The sequence below is a fragment of the Anoplopoma fimbria genome, chromosome 8 (assembly GCF_027596085.1).
Source record: "Anoplopoma fimbria isolate UVic2021 breed Golden Eagle Sablefish chromosome 8, Afim_UVic_2022, whole genome shotgun sequence".
Classification (NCBI taxonomy): Eukaryota; Metazoa; Chordata; class Actinopteri; order Perciformes; family Anoplopomatidae; genus Anoplopoma; species Anoplopoma fimbria.
In genome coordinates this window covers 7,841,459-7,863,178 of record NC_072456.1, presented here as the reverse complement: position 1 = coordinate 7,863,178, position 21,720 = coordinate 7,841,459, and the positions used below count along the sequence as shown (strand labels likewise).

General features: G+C 37.7%; 1 protein-coding gene across 1 annotated transcript; it reads left to right on the top strand.

The window, feature by feature from the left end:
• The first annotated feature begins 8,899 nt into the window (after positions 1 to 8,899).
• On the top strand, positions 8,900 to 20,048 carry rgs5a (regulator of G protein signaling 5a). Its single transcript, XM_054602897.1, has 5 exons — positions 8,900 to 9,019; positions 9,974 to 10,087; positions 11,730 to 11,791; positions 15,940 to 16,106; positions 17,415 to 20,048. The coding sequence occupies exons 1-5, from the start codon at positions 8,976 to 8,978 to the stop codon at positions 17,577 to 17,579; spliced, it is 552 nt and encodes a 183-aa protein (XP_054458872.1). The 5' UTR covers positions 8,900 to 8,975; the 3' UTR covers positions 17,580 to 20,048.
• The last annotated feature ends 1,672 nt before the right edge of the window (positions 20,049 to 21,720 follow it).

Below are 21,720 nucleotides of genomic sequence, written 5' to 3'. Positions count from 1 at the left end.
TGTTTGGTTTGGCTTTTTATCATATCAACAATTTTAAGGCTATTTGGTCTGATTTGTGTCCAGATCTCTGAAAACCAAACACACTTAGACTACAGGCCAAATTGGAAATGCTTGTGATAAACATTGTTGTTCTAAAGTTGGGGTTTATCTGATCTGATAGACATGGTGAAGTTCTTTAGCTGTCAAAATACACAAAAATAACTTTTGAGGTAAGTCTTGGGTATCTGCCAGCTCATGCATATTTCGATGTGTTTTATGAGGCTGTACACTTTGCTGCCAATGAAACTGTCAGCAAAAGCTGGAATGATATCCAATTTGTAAATTTATGAAAGTACTGCTAAAGGAGTATTGAGTTTAGCGGATATTGTTAATCCGATTTTCTATTGGTTTAGCTGGTGGAAGTTGTGTTACATAAAATTGTTAGCATTGGTAGCATTCAGTGCTGACCTCTCCAATGGAAAATCAATTTTCTCTCGAAAACAAAGTATGCAATTTATTTCTCTAAGGCAGGAATGATAACGAATGCATCATTATTTATCCTCGGGTTTACCCCCTCAATGTTAAGGCCACCGTTCTGTAACAGACAAATCCGTTGTAATTGAAAAGAAAACAGTCCTTTCAGCTCTACTCTGACTCCTTGTAAGAGCCACTTTCACAAGAAAAGCCTTTGCAAATAAACAACTTAAGGAAAACAATTAATGATGCTGTGGGAAGAGCAATTTAATTTCCTCTGTAGACAGGGCACTGAGAAACTGGACACCTCCTTAATCGCCATGCCTCATGCCTGAGGTTGTGCTCAGCCACCTAAGAAAGAAAGCCAGAATTGTTTTTTTATAGCAGATCTGACATTTCCTCCAAATTTGGATTCAATCTGGCACCAATAAAGTGATGAATCTGAGGCTGATAATGTTAAAAATCCACTTACAATCTCCAGAATGTCTCATTGCCTTAATCCAATCATCCCATCGTGACCTCTTCCTCCCTCTCTGTCTATGTACATGTTTACTGTATCAGCACTTAGCACGGACAAGGACCAAAGTTTTCGGAATGCATTAGATAGTTATGTCATATCCTTTGCATCGGGAAATTAACTGAAGAACTCAATGTTCTATTTTTAATCAGCTCCCTGACATCTGTTTTCTCTTTCAAAATACTAAAGGGAATGAAAATGTTGGAGCTGATTTATTTTGTCAGTCTTTCAGTCCAACAGAAATTCTGAAACTGAAAGGTCTTCACAGGACAACCAGTTCTCACTACAAACTTGTCAAATACCAGCGCATGGACATGCTTTCAGCTAACTCCAATATAAATCCATCCACGTCATTATTAGACAGGCTGAGCCACCGTAGCAGTTTAAATGGCGAGAAAGTCAATTCAAGTCCATATACACAGGACTTTTACCCAGGAGACCTCTGTTCAGGGCCTGTTTGAAACCGAGTCAACTCTGATGTTTTCATAGTTTTGTTAAGTAACTTCTGGAGTTTGCTAAACCCAGTAATGAAACAAATTTAGTTATTCTACATAAGAAACGTACTTGTTTTAACCCAAACCACAATATTTTTGTGGTTTGGGTTATACTAAGAAAGTACTTTTGTTGACTAGACCTAACCAAATACTTTTGTTGTAGTTGACTAAAAACTACTTGAACTTTGTTTTGAATGAATGTTTCCTATGAACAGGGAAGTTTATTTTAAAAATACATTGACAATCGGGAACTGACGTGTCCCTGCCTCGTCCAAAACTGGCACTGGAGGGTTACCGAGAGGGTCATTTGAAGCTTGAGGCACTGAACAACAGACCCAATATTACCGGAAATTACTGTGGAGCTTACCAGTGCGTCTGTAGAAACTACACATATGTTTCATTACAATAATATTAGACCATGTATCTAACCACAGCTTATGATTTTCCTGATAATGGTCTTGGAGGGCTGGAGAATATCCAAGCATGCATTAGATGGGATGCAGGGTTCAACTTTCTTCAACTGAACCAGGAACCAGAAAATATTTATTTTTCAGAAACTCGAAATACACATTATTTATTAACCATCTTTTTTTTCAAGACTGTCTCTAAGCTAAAATAATTATTAGGTTGAATCAGAAGATTTTTTTTTAGAATGCCAACAACTAAAAAAATAACAATCATAAAATGCAACTTAAAAAGCTGTTAAAGCCCTTTTGGGGAATTTCTTACTTTGGTAACAATACAATAGAAGAAGACTTTGCATGACGGGCCCATGTATAATAGAATGAATGGGCTAAATACAAAGCATGAACTGGAACAACAACAACAGTTTTCTTCAAAAAATGTCTCAATACAGAAATGTATGGTGTTATAATTTAAACGATTTTTCAATCACATGAAAATACTAAACAAGGGCTTTTTGGACCATTTTCAAGCCTGCTTAAAAGCAAGACATGCAATTGTATAACAATGAGTGAAACTTATTATCAGCAAGTTTGTGCACACTGGATGTGCCGACAGGAGCCTATTAAAAAAGTCATCACATCTGAATGTGTTGGCCAAACCTGCAAGTCTGGAGCATCAGACCTTGAACAGAACTGATCTGGGTTCAGAAAAAGGAAACTGTAAGGCCCAATTATTTACCACAGAACCCCTGCTGCTGACATCACCATGAAACTTTGTTTCCTCTGATTCACACACATCCACATTCTCCTCCAGAGCACCCTTGCTTTGCAGTGCTTGTCTCCCAGCACCCATTGTTGACCTTTAACCAGTGGGAAACGATTGAAATGTCACGAGAACTGTCTGCATCGCTATAATCTCAGCCAAGGATACATAACAAAGCATAGAGGTTAGCCCAGGATTGGCATTCGCTGGTATTTCAGGAATAACGTCAGGCTGAGATTACACTCGCCTTCCTGTTTGGCAAATGGATAAAGCATCTGGCAACCATGGAGCAGTCGCTTTATTTTCTTCCCTGGCAGACAGCAATTACGGCAAATACCGCGCTCACATGAAAGCAATGATGATAAACTATAACAGACACATAATGGTTATGATACAAACAAAGTGTACCCATTTTAAAAGTGGAATGATATGCGCCTGCTTATCTGACTCCAAAGTGCTAATTGCTGTCTATAACAGGTTATACCAGTGAACTTTAACGAGGTGTTGATGTCTACAAGTACTCGTCAACCCTGGCTGCAATACATCTTGTATATTAAAGCAGTTTTTTTGAGCATTTGATCAAGAAAAGTTGCTACATATTACACTTTCATCAATTCCCATAATTATAATGTTCAGGTTCAGTGGCCAGTAGAAAAACAAGAGTGCAAAAACTGGCAGATAAGCTCAGTACAGCATATAAAAATACAGCATAATTAATAGTTACTGCATATCACATCTTTGGCAGGCTGCTTATTACAATCAACTGCCTTTCCATGCAATATACCTCTTTATTGTGCCATTTGGTGACCATTACTTTTGAGAAACTGTGTTTTTATGGCGTGGCCTGAGCTTTCTCATGGCTATTACATCTGTAAATTGAGCGTAGAGCTTCTGTCAGCGTGGTAAACAAAGCACCTGGATGCCAACTGGTGCCAGTTTATTTGATCAGCGGTGCAGCTATTGCCGTTGGCCTAAGTACACAACCACTCTGAACTTTGGCTTCCAGGACATTTTTGTAATGAAAGCAAACCCCCCTATGTAGGTTTGCGTGCTTGCATTGTTTATTGTCACAAATAAACAAAAACACAGCAAACAAAGTGCAAAGTGACTTAATTGTGCACCCTGTTATTGGATTCAAATCTAAAAAGTAAAGTAATGAGGACAACAATTTTTATTTGAAGTTGCTACATGATGACGAACTGCTCCAAACGTTGGTTTTAATTAGGTAATGCAGTTTGGTTTTAGATATTTTAAGACTACGCTACAAGCTTGTGAACTCAGTATTCAGAAACACCATAGTTATTTTATTCCAGTCACCTTTCATGGAGTCAGTGATTTATTGCTGACCTCAACTAAAATATAAGGGGAGGTATAGCTAGTGTTACAGGAATCTGCTTTATTTTTTCTTGTTTTTATTTGTTTTCTTTCCAAACAGCTATGAACCAGGTTTTGTTATTACTCCTGGAACAAAAACACTGATACCAAGACAGCCTGGTGTTCACTCAATTTTGATAAGTGCTGCACTTATGTAACTGGCAGGCCTCTATTATATGGCTGGAGCAAGGGTGTTAGTAACATGGTTCTAAAAACCACTGTTTTCTGACTACATTGTCGCACCAATAAACAGAGCCCTTTTAATTGCTACTAGGTACAAATGTTGGCCCAAAGATTGCCTCATGTGTTTCCCTTTTTTAAGTCATCTGGATGTTTTTTGGAACAAGGAATGTTTATCTAATTGTTATTAGTTAAACTGTGTGGCATTAGAATTTTCCATTCTCCTGTTCTGGCATGTGCATCAGGACACTGATCTCATGAGGCTCCTCACTCACAGATTTTGAGGATGTTTACTTCCAATGTTCTGTACTCATTTTGCACACAAATCAGTTACCTAAGGGAAAAATATAGTATATATATATATAAATATAGTACCACTGTGTAAGATTGAAATATCTAAAGTTGGTTTTTTTTTTGACTTGAAGGCAGAATGAGTAGGAGGCAGAATGAGTAGGAACCACCTAATGTGCTTAAATATATCAAAATGATGCTTTCAATTTGTTTTGGTGTACTTTTGGATATAAAACCAGTACTATAAAGTATACGCAGTGGGCTGCCATATGTGTACTATATATCTTTAAAGATAAATCATCTATAAGATACAAGTTTTTGTGTTTTTTCAACAAGCTGAGCTACATGGTTGGGTTCAGCTACATCAGCTCTCACACAGGGAACTTTTAGATATAGTAAATGTTGAGCTCAATTTGGGGTTTCTTGTTAGTCTATTTGCTTGTTTGTTAATATTACTAGTTTCGAGATATTATGATCTTAGGGGTTTTGTTATAGTTTGTTTCCTGTTTTAGTTTGAAAGTCAACTTAACTTGTGCCTTGTTTTGCGTCCTGCCTTTGTATGTTTCCCACCAGTGTGATTGTCTGCCCCGCCCCTTTCTCCTTTTGCTCGTCAGCCTGCTGTCACCTGTCCTTCGTTATCTCCCTCCTTTCCTAGTGTACCAAGTCTCTGTGCTCCACTTGTCTTTTATCAGTTTGTCAATTGCCTTTGTTGCTACATGAATTTTTGTTTGTTTGTGATCTGCAAGCTGTACATGCCTGCCGTTTTGGAACCCGTAAGACTGCTGCTTCATTAAAAGTATAGTCTTTGAACCTGCCAGTCTCTGACTCTGCATTTGGGTCCTCTCTGATTGTGCTGCTTCCATCAGTCTAGACAAGAGATTTATAGGGAATCTGTTTTTGATCTGCATCAAAAACAAAAAGTCTTTGTCCGGTCTCATGCTTTGCCAGTCATTGTTGACTTTCTCAATATTCAACCAAGACCACAATATTTCCAGAGTGATCACATCCCTTTTCATAATATTTGGTCTGACAGAACAGGCTCTTTGTGTAGTATCTTTCTTTTTTTGAAGGTTTGTGTGCGGTTAATGTTGTAGGGAACTAAATACTAAGTTAGGGTTAGAAAAAACATGGTTTGTCTTAAATTAAGTACACTTGTAACATAACATTAGCTAGTGAAATAACATAATGTGATTCAGTGATTCTCTCAGAACGGGAATGCAGTTGAAAGACTATTTGAAATGACCAACTTATCAATATGGCAGCCATGATAAGAGCTGGTCGATTTCTCTAAATGCTATGGAAAGTGCTTCAATGCTTTCTTTCTTATTCATTTTAACATAGGATAGACTGAACCATCCTTTAAAAAAGGAAAGTAGATAATGTCATCCCAGTATTCCTTGCGGCAGCTACCGGGACTAATAGGACTCATGTGGATTAATATAAGATTCCCTTTGGAGATCGTTGGGGGGTTTGATTAGTGTGGTGACCAAAGTGGTTGGAACAGTTGTCTCGGGGGCACTTCCGAGGCTGCAGGTGGGTTGCCAGTGAATGGTGGCTTTACTAAGCCTACGGGTTTTAGTGCGTAAGTACCCGCCACAAGTAGCACCTGAAGACTAGGGAGGAGTTTAGTAAGTCTCTGGTTAGGCAGCTAGAGGGACGGGGCTGCAGTGATGTTTAAGAAAAGATTGTCCTTTATTAGTCCGACGACAGTTAAATTGGCAGTATTACAGCAGCAAAGGGGATAGTGCAATACATTACAGTCATTTAGCAGACACTTTTATCCAAAGCGACTTACAGTCAGTAGTATATTACATATCATTCACCCATTCACACACTGATGACAGGCTACCATGCAAGGTGCCACCATCAGACTCTAACTAACATTCATGCAACATCCAGTCCACACCGATGGCAAGCCTTCGGGAGCAACTTGGGTTTAAGTGTCTTGCCCAAGGACACATCGACTGCCGAAGCCGGGTATCGAACCACCAACCCTCTGATTGGAGAACTACCTTGCTCTCCACTACGCCACAGCCGCCCCTATAACAAGAAGCATCAGCTAAAAAATGCCAGTGGGGACTTTAAATCATTAACAGTAAAAAGGCTGAACAAGGATATAAGTAAACAATTGAATTCACAAAAGTGGACATAGAAAATATTTATTTATTTATCATGAGCATCAGTTTCAGTGTGTGCGATCTATGGGGAGCAGTGATAATTGTAAAGTGTGACATCTGCAGGAAGGAAGCACCTGTGGTATCTGAATTTGTTGTTGTAGAAATGCCAAATTAAATTTTCTACCTGCAAGAAAGTAAAAAGTATTTATTTCTTGAGCATAGGAAATGTGATAAAAACATTGTATTGCTTTTTTAAATTTGGTTTATACTTCTGCTACAGATTACAGTTCTAGCCATCATAGAAACTGTTATGACTTTGTTGTTTAATGACATTTTCTCCCAAAGATAAAAGTGATAAATAGACATTTCTCCAGCCGGTATTACACTACCAAGGAATGGGCTGAACATTAATCTGAGCAGTCCTGATGAAAAGCAATGAGTGCACTCTGGTTTGCTTGTTTTACTTGATTAATCGTCACATAGCATTAGTCAACATTACATTACGCCTATGTGCTTGGCCATTAGTCAGACTAAACCTGTCTCCGCATTAAATAAAGCAGTATTTGGATGATGAAATTCAATATACATTATACAAGTATGTAGGGTCAGTGAAAGATTAAATGTTTTACAGAAAGATGGCGAGCTTAGCTGTGAAGCCTTTGCCTCGAGTGAGAATAAGGTAAATGATTGGGAGAGCCTCATCTTCAGAATAACAGAAATAACAGAAAGACAAGGACTTCTTTTTTTAACACTTCAGGGTGTTTGGAGGCTATGTTAAATTACTGCTAAGGCTTTGAAATTTGATTGAAAAATATATAACTTTTCTGAGTGAAAAGACAGTGTTGACAAACTCTTACTTTGTCAATGGAAAGCTTGAGGGCTGGTGATGTTTTTGTCATCATAATGTTTAATAATAATAGATGTCTCCCTAAGAGGCAGCCTTCTGTACAGATACGTAAATGTTGTTTGAAGTACTTGCCAGAAGGCAATCATCCAGTTTTTTCAAAGGAACAATACAAAATGTCAAGGATAAAAACACTCAAGCTGCAGTAAAAGGAAATTAGATTACATTAAAGTCATTTTAGCAGACGCTTTTATCCAAATCAGTAGTATATTACATATCATTCACCCATTCACACACTGATGACAGGCTACCATGCAAGGTGCCACCATCAGACTCTAACTAACATTCATGCAACATCCAGTTCACACCGATGGCAAGCCTTCGGGAGCAACTTGGGGTTAAGTGTCTTGCCCAAGGACACATCGACTGCAGAAGCCGGGTATCGAACCACCGATCCTCTGATTGGAGAACTACCTTGCTCTCCATTAAGCCACTTTAACTGTAAAGACCTTGTTCTGATATTACTAAAGTAGCATTCCGCATGTCGGCTGCTATAGTCTGGATTTTGTGATTAGAATAAAAATAAACTTTTCTTCCTGCTTGTGTTCAGACAATTCTTAACATCTGAGATGTTTGCATTCTATTGTTAAAAGAATAGTAGTAAAAAAAAAAGTCAGGCACTGTATCAGGAAAAGTCTTGCTTTGGTATTGGGTCCCAAAATCGAAAGCAGCATCTAAAAAAGAAATCTTATTTTAACCACGCTGTCTTGTTGTCAAATCTTACCCAGACATAGAAGTGGCAAGACACAAAATGCCTGTATGAGTATCTTCTAGAACAGCTATGGTATTTTTAAATGCTATTTTAATTTTGCCTGGACACATCCAGTTATTTAACACTGGGGAAACAATAATTTGCTAATAAAATCAACCCACATATGTTGGAGCCTTTTTGACTAGCTCAAAATAAGGAGAGTGCTGAAACTAAAGTTAAAATAAGAACTAAATGTGCAATACAAAGTTGATTTTAAACAGTAATGTATGATTATTGAATGTGTGTTTTTGTAGATGCAGCATATGTGTTGACAATGTATATCGGATGCAACTTAATGTTATTTCTGTAGAAATTGAGCAGATGATAAAAGGCTAAATCCATTAAGACATTTCATAACCAAAACTAACTCACAGCATGTGATACAAATTGTAATTGATAGCATTACAATCTTTCATAAACAACTTTACATCATAATATCAATGAAAGTTCACAGTCATCTCTGCATCCTGCACACTGTTCCTGGATCTGTCGGTTAATTGAAACCTCAAAGCAAACAGACCATTCTGAAAACCCGCCCTTCCTCAGCTCTCTACACATTCCAGTCTGATTGGCTTAGCTGTTGGCCCAAAGCAAAAAAGGGTGTCTGTATAAAACTCCCCATGAGCTGAAACACAGAGTCAGAAAGCAAAAAGGACTCTGAGACTCACAGCGGCTTAAACAGACAACTGAATTCACTCTCAAGAGCTGCATCAGAAACAACCAGAAAATGTGTAAAGGATTAGCTGCTTTGCCCCAAAGCTGCCTGGAAAGGTGAGACCTGCGTCATCACTTTACCTTTACATGTCATGTTTTTTAAAGTGGTTGGATCGGATAAAGTTTTACCACTTTTCAAACAATTTGAGAGTGGCTGATTTACTATGATAATAATTTAAAACCCATGCTGTCATTCTCGGGTCAAGAGTTTCCATCTGAAAGAACGTAAAGGCTTTGAGTTTATTTTTGTCAACTTTCTACTTTCTGAAAGGAATTGCTGTTTTGTGAAAATATTTTTTTCCAACAGACTTTTTGAATTGAAGAGAAGCTCCAAAACAGTGTTTTAGCTTGTTTATATGTTTTAAATATATTCTACAATAGATGGTGCAGATTATTCAAGAGCGTCAGATACATTTATTGTGTTGCTTGCACTGTCAAACCTGAGGGGAGGTCAGAGAGGTTTGTTGAAAAACTATTTTAACGTGATCAAAATATAACACATCACAACATGGGGGTTATTATGGGTTTTAAAATGTGCTGGAGTTCATGTTTTGTTTGTTATTCAATTATAGTAAATGTGCAAACTAACTTCATTACTTAATAAATTGTGTTATGCTGAATATGAGACTTGTGGGACTAAATGCCCAAAAGAAAACCATCTAACCAATTAAAAAAAGGGTCAATTATTTAAGAAAACAAAATATCCATTTTGTTTTGGTTTCAAGCTGTAACAGCTACTTTTTCGCTTATACTGACTTCTTATTCAAAAAACGACATGAAACCTATTTTTGTGAAGAAAGACTTTTTGCAGCAAATTAAGTTCTGAATTGAATTAATCAGCCAACTAACATACATATAGATTTAATCTCAGTGTCTTCTATAAATATAATATAGCAGAGTTATCATCATGAAAGCTTAGATAAACACCATGACAAGATTATTATTACTTCCATGTCTAAGAAGTTAAAACAAAGACTCTGTCATATAAGTCGTCTGCTTTCTATCATCCAGGGCAAAGGAGATCAAGTCAAAATTGGGCATTTTGCTGCAGAAGCCAGAAAATGCCATCGACCTCATCATCCCCTATCCGGAGAAGACTGAGAAGAAGCCGGAGAAGCAGCAGAAGTGAGTCTCTCTCTCTTCCCCTCGGCCTCATAGATTAATGTCTGGAGAGGTGGGGGAAGGTTGCTGAAGTGTAAACCAGTTAATTTATGGTAAATTTGCAGAGCAGAGCCCGGAGAAGGTACAAGATGTGGAGATCAAAGCACCTTAAACCTCTCCAAACACTGACTGGGCTTAGATGTCACTGTTTGATGCTGTACAAAGCCTCATTTTATCAGGTATCACCTCCAAAAGTATGGGCTACAGATGATTTATATGATGTAGACAATGTTGGATTACTTAACCTTTTTGTTCCCTTTTCTACCAAACACCTATATAGAATCGTGTAAGGGGGATATGTGCTATTTTGTTCTGCTTTGTTTTTGTCTTTAAATATAATGGCAATTGTGTGGCAAAAAATCTTCCGTTTTGGTTTTAAATTGAAAAAACTGATTATTTTCAGAAAGGCAGCACTTTGTTTAATCCAAGAGTAATCCCAAGAAGTCATGAGGCTTTGTCTTAGTTCCCTTTAGAGTCATTGTTGTTGATAATTGTCCTCACATTTATCTTTGAATGATGACATTTTAAAAGCATTTGCTGTCATCCATGTACAGAGATTTGTGTCTCTTTGTTTGATTTGACTGAGTGTTTGATTACTGCGGATGTGTTCCACCTTTTATCCCATCATGGTTATGCTGAAGTACACGCAAGCCTTGCAAAGTGCTCATTAGGCATTTGCTTTAGATAGTATTTAAAAGTCTATAGAATAAATGATGGATGACAGTTCTGCTCTTTTACTAAGACACCTGATTGGTTGAACGCATCACTCACTGGCTTGTTATTGGTCCTTCCAGCTAATTTTCCAACTTGGAAAAAGATTTCAGCTGCTTTGGAAAACGCCACACAGTTTCAGAATTGCAACTTCTGTTTTGATTATTTTCAGTTTAAGATGAAAGTCTAAATGCTCCCCATGATGTATGAACCAAACTAAGTATATTCCCGGTGGATGAGTTCCAGACTTCAATCTCTCAGGAGAAATCAAAGCAGATATCAAAGGATGCAGTCTGGTTCCTGGAGCGGGTGACTGTGCTTTGGGACTGTGCTCCTCTGGGGGGGGTTGGGTCATTTGGGATAGGTCTGGGATCATCCCTGTGGATGTCTCTGGGGTTAGGTTTTGGGAGATGGTTGAGTTCTCAGCATCTTTCAGTTTTAGTGGTCATGGGTGTTCGCTGGCCATAGTGGGTGCTTCTGTAAGGATCTATAAATACTCAGTAAGTCTGGGTAAACAACAAAAAGTCTGAGTGCACTGCAACATTATGGAAGTGAAATATAACATATAACAGGATAATGCATGCAGCGTCTCTGTGGTACTTGTGGATATTTTCTTTTCTTTATTTCTTTTCCTCTTTTTCTTGCCCATTATGCACATTTTGGAGGGGGTGTGGGGGACTGATTTCTGATGCTGTTTGTATTGTATCTTTTGTATTGGGGAAAAGTGGAAAATCTCAAATGTATTGCTTTAAAAAAGATGTTTATAATATAATGATAAAGACTAATTTATAAAAGTAATAGTATTGTATTTAAGATCGTTTTTGTAAACTGTTTGGGATACTTTGAACATGTTTTTCTGAAGATCACAGACTGAACTGAGGTATTTTGTGTGCAGGCCTACTCCTGAGGAGGCTGCTCAGTGGCGTGAATGTCTGGACCGGGTCCTGAACAACAGCTGTAAGTTTACCCTCTTACACTCTCTCTTTCTCTCTCATCTTTTTGTCCCAATATAAGATCTGGGTCCCCATAATGTGACTGCATGAACAGTTTTATGTTCCCACAACATAATCAATGTGAGCACAGGGTAAATTCAATTTGTATAGCCCAATTTCACAAATCACAAAACACCAATCAAGGGGCTTTCATTTCTGTATGACAATATCAAGGAACTTGCTTAATTTTTTTTATTATTATATATTCTTCAGCAAACGTAATATTATTCTAAAAACCTTTTAAAACTACTCCTTAATTTAAAAGAACATGGCTTTAAGTGATTGCCTCAAACAAATGCAGATGTAATGTCTCATGTTGATGTGTAGCTTGGTAGATAGCTTGGTAGATATTTTTTCTTCTTCCCATAATGGTGCCATTTATTCAAACCAGCTTTTTCCACATAGCTGATGGATGCTCATTTATTTCCACACAAAAAGATTTGTCCTTGTTTAAATCCAAAAATAAACATGTTAAAGTCGCCTATTACTTGCTGCTCTGCAGCCTCACTTTGTTGACGTCTTCTCAACCAAACAATGAGAACACCATGATTTCATACTAGCCAAAGCTGCAGTCTTTATTATGTAACAGATGGAACTTTAGTTCAACTTTAACCATTCCAAAAGGCCCAAACATGCCTTTGAGGTGTGGTATATTTTCAGGTCTTGCACGATACAGCGAAGGCCCCAAGTGTTTTTGTCCTATATAAGAAGCAGATGTGCAGGATATCAGGGGCTGAAGGTCAAAGGTGTAGAATGTCGGAGCCCCATACAAGGTCTTGACCTCAGCCCAAAAGTGAATAACATGTACCATATATAAGGAGGTATAAGAGCCCGAAAAGTAGGGAACTCACAGATTCGACTCGAGACCTCCGGGCGCTCTAGACGTCCGTCATGACATGTGTTGCTTGTTTGTAATAAACTTTATTATACCAGCAAGAACAGTGTCCGCGGAGCATCCTTCCTCATCACTTCAACAGCACTGTCGCATGAAAGATACGACAGAGGTCTGGTGTCTGTCTAGTAGACTGTTGAAACAGGTACACCAGGCAAGGTCTGGTTTCCATAACAACAATATAGCTTGTGTGCTTGTTAATCATTTGTATTTACATTGTGTGTCAGACAGAAACGTGACCATTTGTTAGTTTAATTAAATGAAGATAATAATGATGTGGTTTTTAGTAATGTCGCATGCATAATCAAGTTTTCAAACCTCAACATTGGCAACAAAATCCAGAAATTACTAATAAATAATATGTAAGGGTAACATGCCATTTGTAATCTATCAATGATAGATTTCAAACAAACACCTTTATGCCCAACCTTATTAGGCCTAGGTGCATACTCTTTTGTCAATTTTGGAGGGTACGGAAGCAAGTTGTGCCTGACGTAGCTCAGCAACCATGACGCGCTAATCACTTCTTCGAGGCCTTACATTCATATCCTACTCACCAGAAGTCCTGGTGTCCGAGCTGATCTTCTCCAGGCGTTGTTTCTTAAGTGTGTTTTAAAGTATTGTCTGTGGGGCAGATTGTTTAGCAATGGGCTAGGCCGTCGCCTGAAACTACCACTACGACGCGGCTCTCATTTTTGAGCGGCTTCGGCGCCTATACATTGACAACAATAGATTTGTGTCCGGCCCCTTAGCTTTATTGTTGTCTTTTGACACACATGATTTTTGCAACTATATTCTTGATAAATGATTGCATCTCAATGAAACCCTCAAAGCAAAAATAATAACTATCTCCCACAGTGGTTTTAGTTGACTTAAAATACAGTTTAGCTTAACTTTAGTTGCAGTCTACGATCTAGATTTTTTAAACAATACCCGATTTCAATTTGGACATTGCAGCTGTTTGCAACTGTCTTAATCTGATACTTGATAAATTCATCAAGAAACTTATTTTTGCTAAAAAAAAAAGTGAAAAGTATTTTGTAAAACTGCAACATAATCATACCTTAAGGTAGACTATAGTTTAAACTGTGTTGATTGAAATAAATCTTTCTGTTTACTTCACAAAGTGCACAGAGCCTGGGATCCAGCATGACTGATGATTAACTCTAATGGTTGATGTTATTTAGCAGTACGTGTAAACGCGCCTGCTAATAAGTCACTTAAGTCGCCCCTGCACATCTAAACAGATCCACCTACAGATGTTACTGCCCAGCTGATATACTCCATGTGAAGGTAGCAGCTTTTCCTCTGCAGAGTTCAATGGGTGGCAAAAGACCTTTCTAAGTGGCTCCTTCTGCATAGTGTAGGGCAAAGAGATGTATGTTCTGCTTCTGTTTACATGCCTGCCTGAATGTGTATTATGCATCCGTGTGTGTGTCCGTCCGTGTAGGTTATGTGTGTTATGGTAAAATCCCCAGGGAGAGCTCTAAATGATTCAACCACAGTTGATTTATTGCACGGTTGTTGCAAAATGCTGCGCCGTGATTATTTATCTACATGAGCGTTTGCATTAACATTATTCTTTATGGCTTCTCTCTTGTTAATTCCCATGGGATTCTCTGTGAGTTATTTCCTCTCAAATATAGAACTACTCCCCCTCCTTTGCCTTAAAGTGAAACATTGCATAATTCAACGTATATTATGCAACAGGAGATAAATAATGTATGACTCATCTCTGATGAAGAAAATAGCACTGGTAGAGAAATAAATCTAATTTTCAATATGTTGTCTGTGCAGTTTTTAATCACTTCTTTAGTTTGAACGATCATGCAGCTAAATCAACCTATGAGGGTCAGTGAAGTTAATTAATTCAACAGACATGGAAGTGAAATACCATGAATGCATGACAAACAAACACTGAAGCTACAATAGCTGCTGGTTGTTGCTGCTCTCATACACTAACAGCCATAAACTGGCTTTAGTGCCTTTGAGTGTGTGCTTCTCTTTTTATGTGTCCTTGTGCTAAAGGTCTATCAAAAAAAAAATATGCAGCTTGATTGCGACTCGGAGCTATTTTGAACCAAAGTAGCCATTTAGATTGCAGATACAAGTCTGAGGCCACAGCAGAAAGCTTATCATCTGCAGCACATGTTCGTTCAGACAATGGGTCCTTCGCAGGCATTATGTTGAACAACAATAACCACTGTGCTTTCACAATCATCCAAATTAAAGTCGTGTTTCTATTTTGGACACTGTTTATTACAGTTCTCGTATGTCTGGTGTGTACTTTTATTTATATAATTATTTGTTAAGTTTGAAAGAAGTCTGTGGATTTTTTCAATCCTTATTTTATAAAACATTCCCTTTTTCCTGATCTTGATCCATCAAGAAAGATTTTGGAAAACTAATACTACAAAATGGGAAATGGAAAATCCCCTCAAAAGAACTCTGTAGTATATGTCATCAATTTAAAATGTTGATTGTACCTAACTTTCATTTTTTACTACTTCACCTCTCAAATCTGCAAATCAAGTAATTAAAGCTTTTATACAAGGAATCTGGAACATAGCTGGCTTCATCAATCAATGAAAATAATGACTTTTTGGGCATGGGTGTCCGTCATGTAAATGTTCCATTTTATTCCAAATGTGACAGTTTCATTATGGAAAGAGACACAACACTCATGTAATTATTTGCCAAAGGCAGCAGTGTCACTGCTGTAAAACAGGTGGGACTAAAAAAGATGAATATCATAGCAGTTGACTTTAATGATAACTGTGTGTATTTGGTTTTCTGTGGTTGTTATTCATCACCACAAGGGGGAAACATGATTGAGAACACATTCTTGTGGATTGATATACCATTCTGTCAATTAAAAAGTTGGCTCATTCACAATATTTTGGGATATACTTTTTAATAATTAAATAACACATATACCCTAATGTGAGTCTTTTTGCATACAACCTCGTACTGGTGTTTGCATGAATGTGACATCATTCAACTGAGCCATGTTTGAACTGCTACAGAAACTTTTATGGTTTATTGTCATTGGAACATTTAAGGTAAAGTGCAATCTTAAAGGCTTATTCAGAATTGCCAGCATATTTACTTCAAAATTTGTTTAGGAAAAGGGCCTTAAATAATCACATGTTATTCTATCATAGAGCCTGTTAATACACCTCTCTCTCTCTCTTACACCCGATCTCTCCTTTCTCCATCAGATGGTCTGGCCGCTTTCCGCAGCTTCCTGCAGTCCGAGTTCAGTGATGAGAACATTGAGTTCTGGGTGACCTGCGAGGACTTCAAGAAGACCAAGAACCCCGTGAAAATGGCCGCCAAGGCCAAGAAGATCTACGAAGACTTCATCCAGTCTGAGGGACCCAGAGAGGTCAGTGACTCCTGAGACTTCACCCATTTGTATGCACTCAACACCACATGGAATAGACAGAGTTCATCAAGTAGTGAGCTTTAAAAGATGGGTACCCACGTTTCAATTATGAGCTCTATCTTTAAAGCTAGGGTTATTAACCTTGAGAAACTAGCAAGAGTATGCTAGATTAAAAAATATATATACATTCGGAAAAACCAAGCCCAGTGTCAACTCTTTTCCAATGAAAGTAGCTAGCAGCACGAGCACCAAAATTTGCAAGCCTAGCGAGAGAGTCACCAAGTGTGCAACACATACAGCCGGTTTCTTCAGGTCTCCCTCCAAAGCCTCTCCCCCCAAATTATCATTATGAACATATGAACAAATGACATCCACAAATACCAGATTTGTTTTACCTTCTTTTTCCTTAGAGCAATCAATCCATTAACTGCTGTTGGGTTGTTAAGGTAATTTCAACAAATATAACAAAAATGTATTTTAAGAATATTACCGATCCTTGCTTTAGTATGAGAGTCAGTGAAACTGCTACTGGTGCCCTCATTATGATGGTAAAAGGATTTTGTCAACAGGGTATGATGAGTAATAAAGCCTATATTTAGGCAACATTACACTTCCTGAGAAGCGATTCATAAGCAAACAGTGTAGTCAAAATAAAAGAGAAGGAAAAGGAAAAAGGTAAAGGAAAGGTTGGAGAGAAAGCTGCCTGCATATCAATTTGCATACATTTGAAGGACTGGGAGTCTTTATCTAATCAGATGAACATCTGTGTGGAGGAGAAATACAGGCGCGCTTGAGTGTAAACAGATGAGGTTACAGACAGAGAATGTACTGAGACTCTTAACGCCAGTGAACAGCACACACACACACACACACACACACACACACACACACACACACACACACACACACACACACACACACACACACACACACACACACACACACACACACACACACACACACACACACACACACACACACACACACACACACACACACACACACACACACACACACACACACACACACACACTTTCTAAAGCAGTTCCATGTTGGGTCGAGACCTGACTTCTACTTCACTGCATGTTAAGTAGCTGTTGTTCCTTGTACGGCTCTGCATTTATCTTATTTACCATAGTTAGTGTAACAAATTAACAGAATCATTTGGCAGTTTGGGAAACACATATATTTGTATATTTGCTTTAAACCAGTTGCTGTAAACACCAGGTCTCTCGTAGGTCTTCTCCAGAGAATAATCTCCGGGGAAACAGGACTTGATATAGTTTGTGTTTATCTCTTTGACCACAGGTGAACATTGATCACTTCACCAAGGACGTGACCCTGAGGAACCTGGTGGATCTCTCCCCTGCTACCTTTGACCTGGCCCAGAAGAGGATCTTCGCCCTGATGGAGAAAGACTCCTTTGGTCGTTTCCTTCGTTCTGAGCAGTACCAGGAGCTCCTGGTCAACTAAGCCAGAGCAGATTCTGAAGAGATGGGGAGGTTTCAAATCACAGTTAGTTAATATGAAAATAACAAGACACCATTTTTATAAATTAAGTATTTCTAATGAATTACCTTTTTTAAGTACAGCTCAAGAAACCAAGACTTTTATTTTACAAAATATCATGGCGAGAAAATTATTATTCCAAATTTCTATTTGAATTTAGTTACAGGGAAAGACTGCAATTTGAAATAACCCCACCTCCCCGACCAACACACACATTCCCATACACGCACATTCTTGAACTTCTATACTAGTGAGGACCTTCCACTGACAACATTTATTCCCTCTCCTCTTAAAGAAGTGAGGGTCTCCCAGAATGACCTCACTTGTCAAAAATGGCATCAAAAACTTGATTGATTCTCCAAAAAAAGTACAGAAACAACATATGTACACACCGGGTCAAGATCCAAATCAAAACAGACACCAATGTGTTTCTCTACGAAAAAATACAACTCAATATATTCAGTTATGTCAGTTCTTCACCTTACTCAAAATATGCTTGTGACATTATCAGATTAAAACATTATCTGACTTATACAGAGTGTTGTTGCATCTTTGTCAGACCCGTCGGGACAGTTTTGTAGTTTTGTGTCATGGATGACTTTATGACAAAGAGCCCTAATGCAGGGCCGTTGCTGGTAATTTTGTTGCCCCAGGACAGAAATCTACCAACAATTATATGAATAATTAATTTGATTCAACTGTATCAACTTCAGGCCCGTGTCATGTCATCAGCATTACACTCACCTATGCCCAGAAACGACTATGCTCTCATGTCAAAGAGATTTGGTTGTCGCAATGATTGTTTTCAACAGAACGCAAACTTATACAAGGGGTAACATTATAAACTAAATCAGAATGAAACAAATTCAAATTTGACTGAAATGAAAATTATTTTGCAGTTTGTTCAAAAATAGCCTGGCCCCAAAAAGATTCACCTTAAATATACGGACCTTTTGAAATAATACATAACCCAGTCCTTCACTGCAGACATAAACATCTTATTTTGACAATCATCAGAGTGACTTTTAAGTACTTTGTGATTTTCCAAGAAGAAGCCTCACTGATTTTATTTGAGTGCCTGTAAAGGATATGAACTTTAACATGTTCTGTCTATGAGAGAAAACCATTGGGGAACTCTAAATAGAATGACAGTCACAGAATTGGCTGTTTTAAATCAATGAATTCATTAAATGTTATCCAGCAACAATCAAATATTATATCATTTTAATAAAATAGGAACCTGTAACAGAGTGGACTCTCTTATAGTATCAATGCACGAGTAATGGTTACCACATAACTCTTCTTTTGTCTCTTCAACTCTCTCACACTCACATAGTCAGTAATTTTGGATTTTCACAGAACTCCCTTTTTGGTTGCGATGAATCCTGTGAGAGCCATTCTTAAGAATAGCGCTGGCTAGTTTGCTCAGTGGTCGAGCTCCTCGGTTACCACTAAACTGCATGTTGTTATGATGGGAAAATCAAGTAGAAAGGAATCTGAAAAAATGACAAGAGCAGTGGTTTTTACAGAGAAAGGTATTTTTCCCATGTGATGTTACCAAAGTTGTATGTAAGCATGCTAAGTCATTAAAAAAATGTTCAGATCTAGTTTAAGAGCTAATTAACCAGTGAAAAACATGGGACACTTTAAGAGAATCATTTTAAGGTTGGCTTTGGGTTGCAAGCCATGGAGCCCAAATTTCAGTTAAAAGTCATAAAGGAAATTTAAGGAAATAGCAGCACTGCTATTAGACAGGTAGATATGAAATGGTTGCAATTGATGGATCTGACATTATATGCACTTTTCACTTTTCTTTTATTGTGTGGGTAAACACTTTCAACCACAAGTTATTATTCATTACATGCTTTAAGAAAACATTGGTTCACCTAATTTACACCAAGCTGAGGCATAGATGGATGCGATGGTGGATTTGGTGTTGGTGTGCAATGTTTGAGTGTCCTAAATGTATACTTTAGTTGAATGTAGCAATCGTTAAGTGTGATTATATTTACTCTTTAATGCTTTTTCATATTAGAGAAAAGCATGTGTATTAACCAACACAATAATACTGTTATCTAGATGTTCAGCATTTTATAAGTCCTTATTGTTACCACAAATATCCCACACTAATCCAAGCTGAAAACTAAAAAACATCTTGATGAGGAGTCTGATGTCCAATTTGTGACTAACAAAAGGGCATTGGAAAAACAAACGAATCTAAAAAAGTCAGAGATCTATTTAAATTTAAAACAGCATTGGTAACGGTCCATTATGGCACAGATTAGCCAGTCTGGTGTCATAACCCTAATAAGTCAACAATCACGTTGCAGAAAAATCAATAAGGACTTTAACAGTGCTGAGTATGCATCATTGGATGTAGTCTTGCATGTAACCTCTGGAGTCTATCATATAAAAATATATATATGCATACAATTCCTGAAGATGTATTTATTTTTATGTGTAAATATCAACTATTTACAACCAATTGTGTCTAAGTTATTCCTAAATACAACAATGGAACCCATGGTTATATGAATGGAGAACAGGCAAGGACTATTCCCAGAATCTTTTCACTGTTATAAAAGAGGCAACACCGACTTTCAATTGTCACTTTGTTTTCCTTCATTAGATGCCTATTCCCATTTGTGTGTACATAGAAAACACATGATGATTGAGTCTTTAAAACTGCAATCAAAAATGTAAACAAAATTAGAAAACATAAAACAACGCAGATGCCACATAATCAAGTAATGAAAAATATCAAAAGTGGTGCTATGTGGACTTTTCTTTTCAACAAAAGTTATTTTTACATTCAGTAATGCATTGAGCTCTAACAAACATCGTCAAGTGCATTTCCTTCCTCTTAAAACATTTTCAGAGTAAATTTTGTAAAGTGTTTCAAACAATTTATTGTTCATGTTTACTTGCAGGCAGTCTTCTTCTTCCCTTCCTTACTGCCAACTGTTGATCAGTGGAATAGTGCGACACCATTGGTAGGAATGTGTATCTCGTTGCATGCTCTAGATTAACAAACAAATTGGGATCCATTTGTCCTGATTTTCTAATTCCTCCTCAGAGTAAAGTAATTGTTTTAAAGATCTAAGCAGCATGTGAATAGTAAGCCTCTTAAAAAAAATGTCCAAGATGAGTAAAAAACAGAGTGGAAGCAGATGCGGCTGAGGAAAGGGCTGCCAACAAAAACATTGTCAGAGGGTTGCATGGAAGCATCCTTTACTACCACACTTCCGAGAAATATAATGAAAGATGCCTTTGTTCCCAAAAGGAGGGAGTGACATTCTGATAAACGTTTTGTTTTGTTGAACTCACTGCTTTAAAACGCCTGGTTATATTTCAGGCCAGAGCTGAAATTGCGTCATGCCAAAATGTGTAAATATTTCCCCAAAAATGTAGTAATTTGAATTCAAGCAAGTACTGTATAAATCACTGTTGAAACCTAGACCTGATATAATTAAAATGAGCTTCAAGCAAATAAAAAAACACAATAAATGCAATTATTAATGATTTATTACTCCAAATACAACCTAAGAATCTCCTTTTTTAAGTTTCACCTGATACTGGGTTTTTTTCTGGCACTCCAAATGTGCCAGAAACTGAAGAAGAATTACACTCTGACAGGATTATCTTCCTGAATACTTTCTAGAGAATGAATCAATTCTTCTGCTTTTCCAGTAGTAATAAATAGCTCTCTTAGCACAAACAGACCTGCAGACCTATTGAAATCTGTAGCAAAAACTAGGATCAGACCTGTGATAAGAAACCATGTCATATCTAAATGTAAGTTTACTATGGTCATCTATTTTTTGGGATTCAGCTGCCAACCTATGGGAGAGACATCTATGTAGAAAGTGAGTCAGACATGTTGCCATTTAGACATGGGAAAAACTGATTTGTAGTCCCCAGGGTTTAAAATAGTCTGTTTTGACAGATTCCAATCATAAAACTATACAGCACTGTTTATGTTTACTCAGGCATCATTAACAAGCAGATGAGTGGGTTAAGCAGGATCGGTGAGCACATGGGAAGCTGATAGCTCACTTAGTTCCTCATGAAAGACAGCAGCGCTCCACAAGGGGTGGACAACATT

Bases quoted from the DNA above. Each gene is read 5' to 3' on its own strand.
- rgs5a (XM_054602897.1), top strand. From the start codon at position 8,976: ATGTGTAAAGGATTAGCTGCTTTGCCCCAAAGCTGCCTGGAAAG. The intron at 11,792-15,939 runs GTAAGTTTACCC...TTTCTCCATCAG, and splicing joins CCGGGTCCTGAACAACAGCT to ATGGTCTGGCCGCTTTCCGC. The intron at 16,107-17,414 runs GTCAGTGACTCC...CTTTGACCACAG, and splicing joins AGTCTGAGGGACCCAGAGAG to GTGAACATTGATCACTTCAC.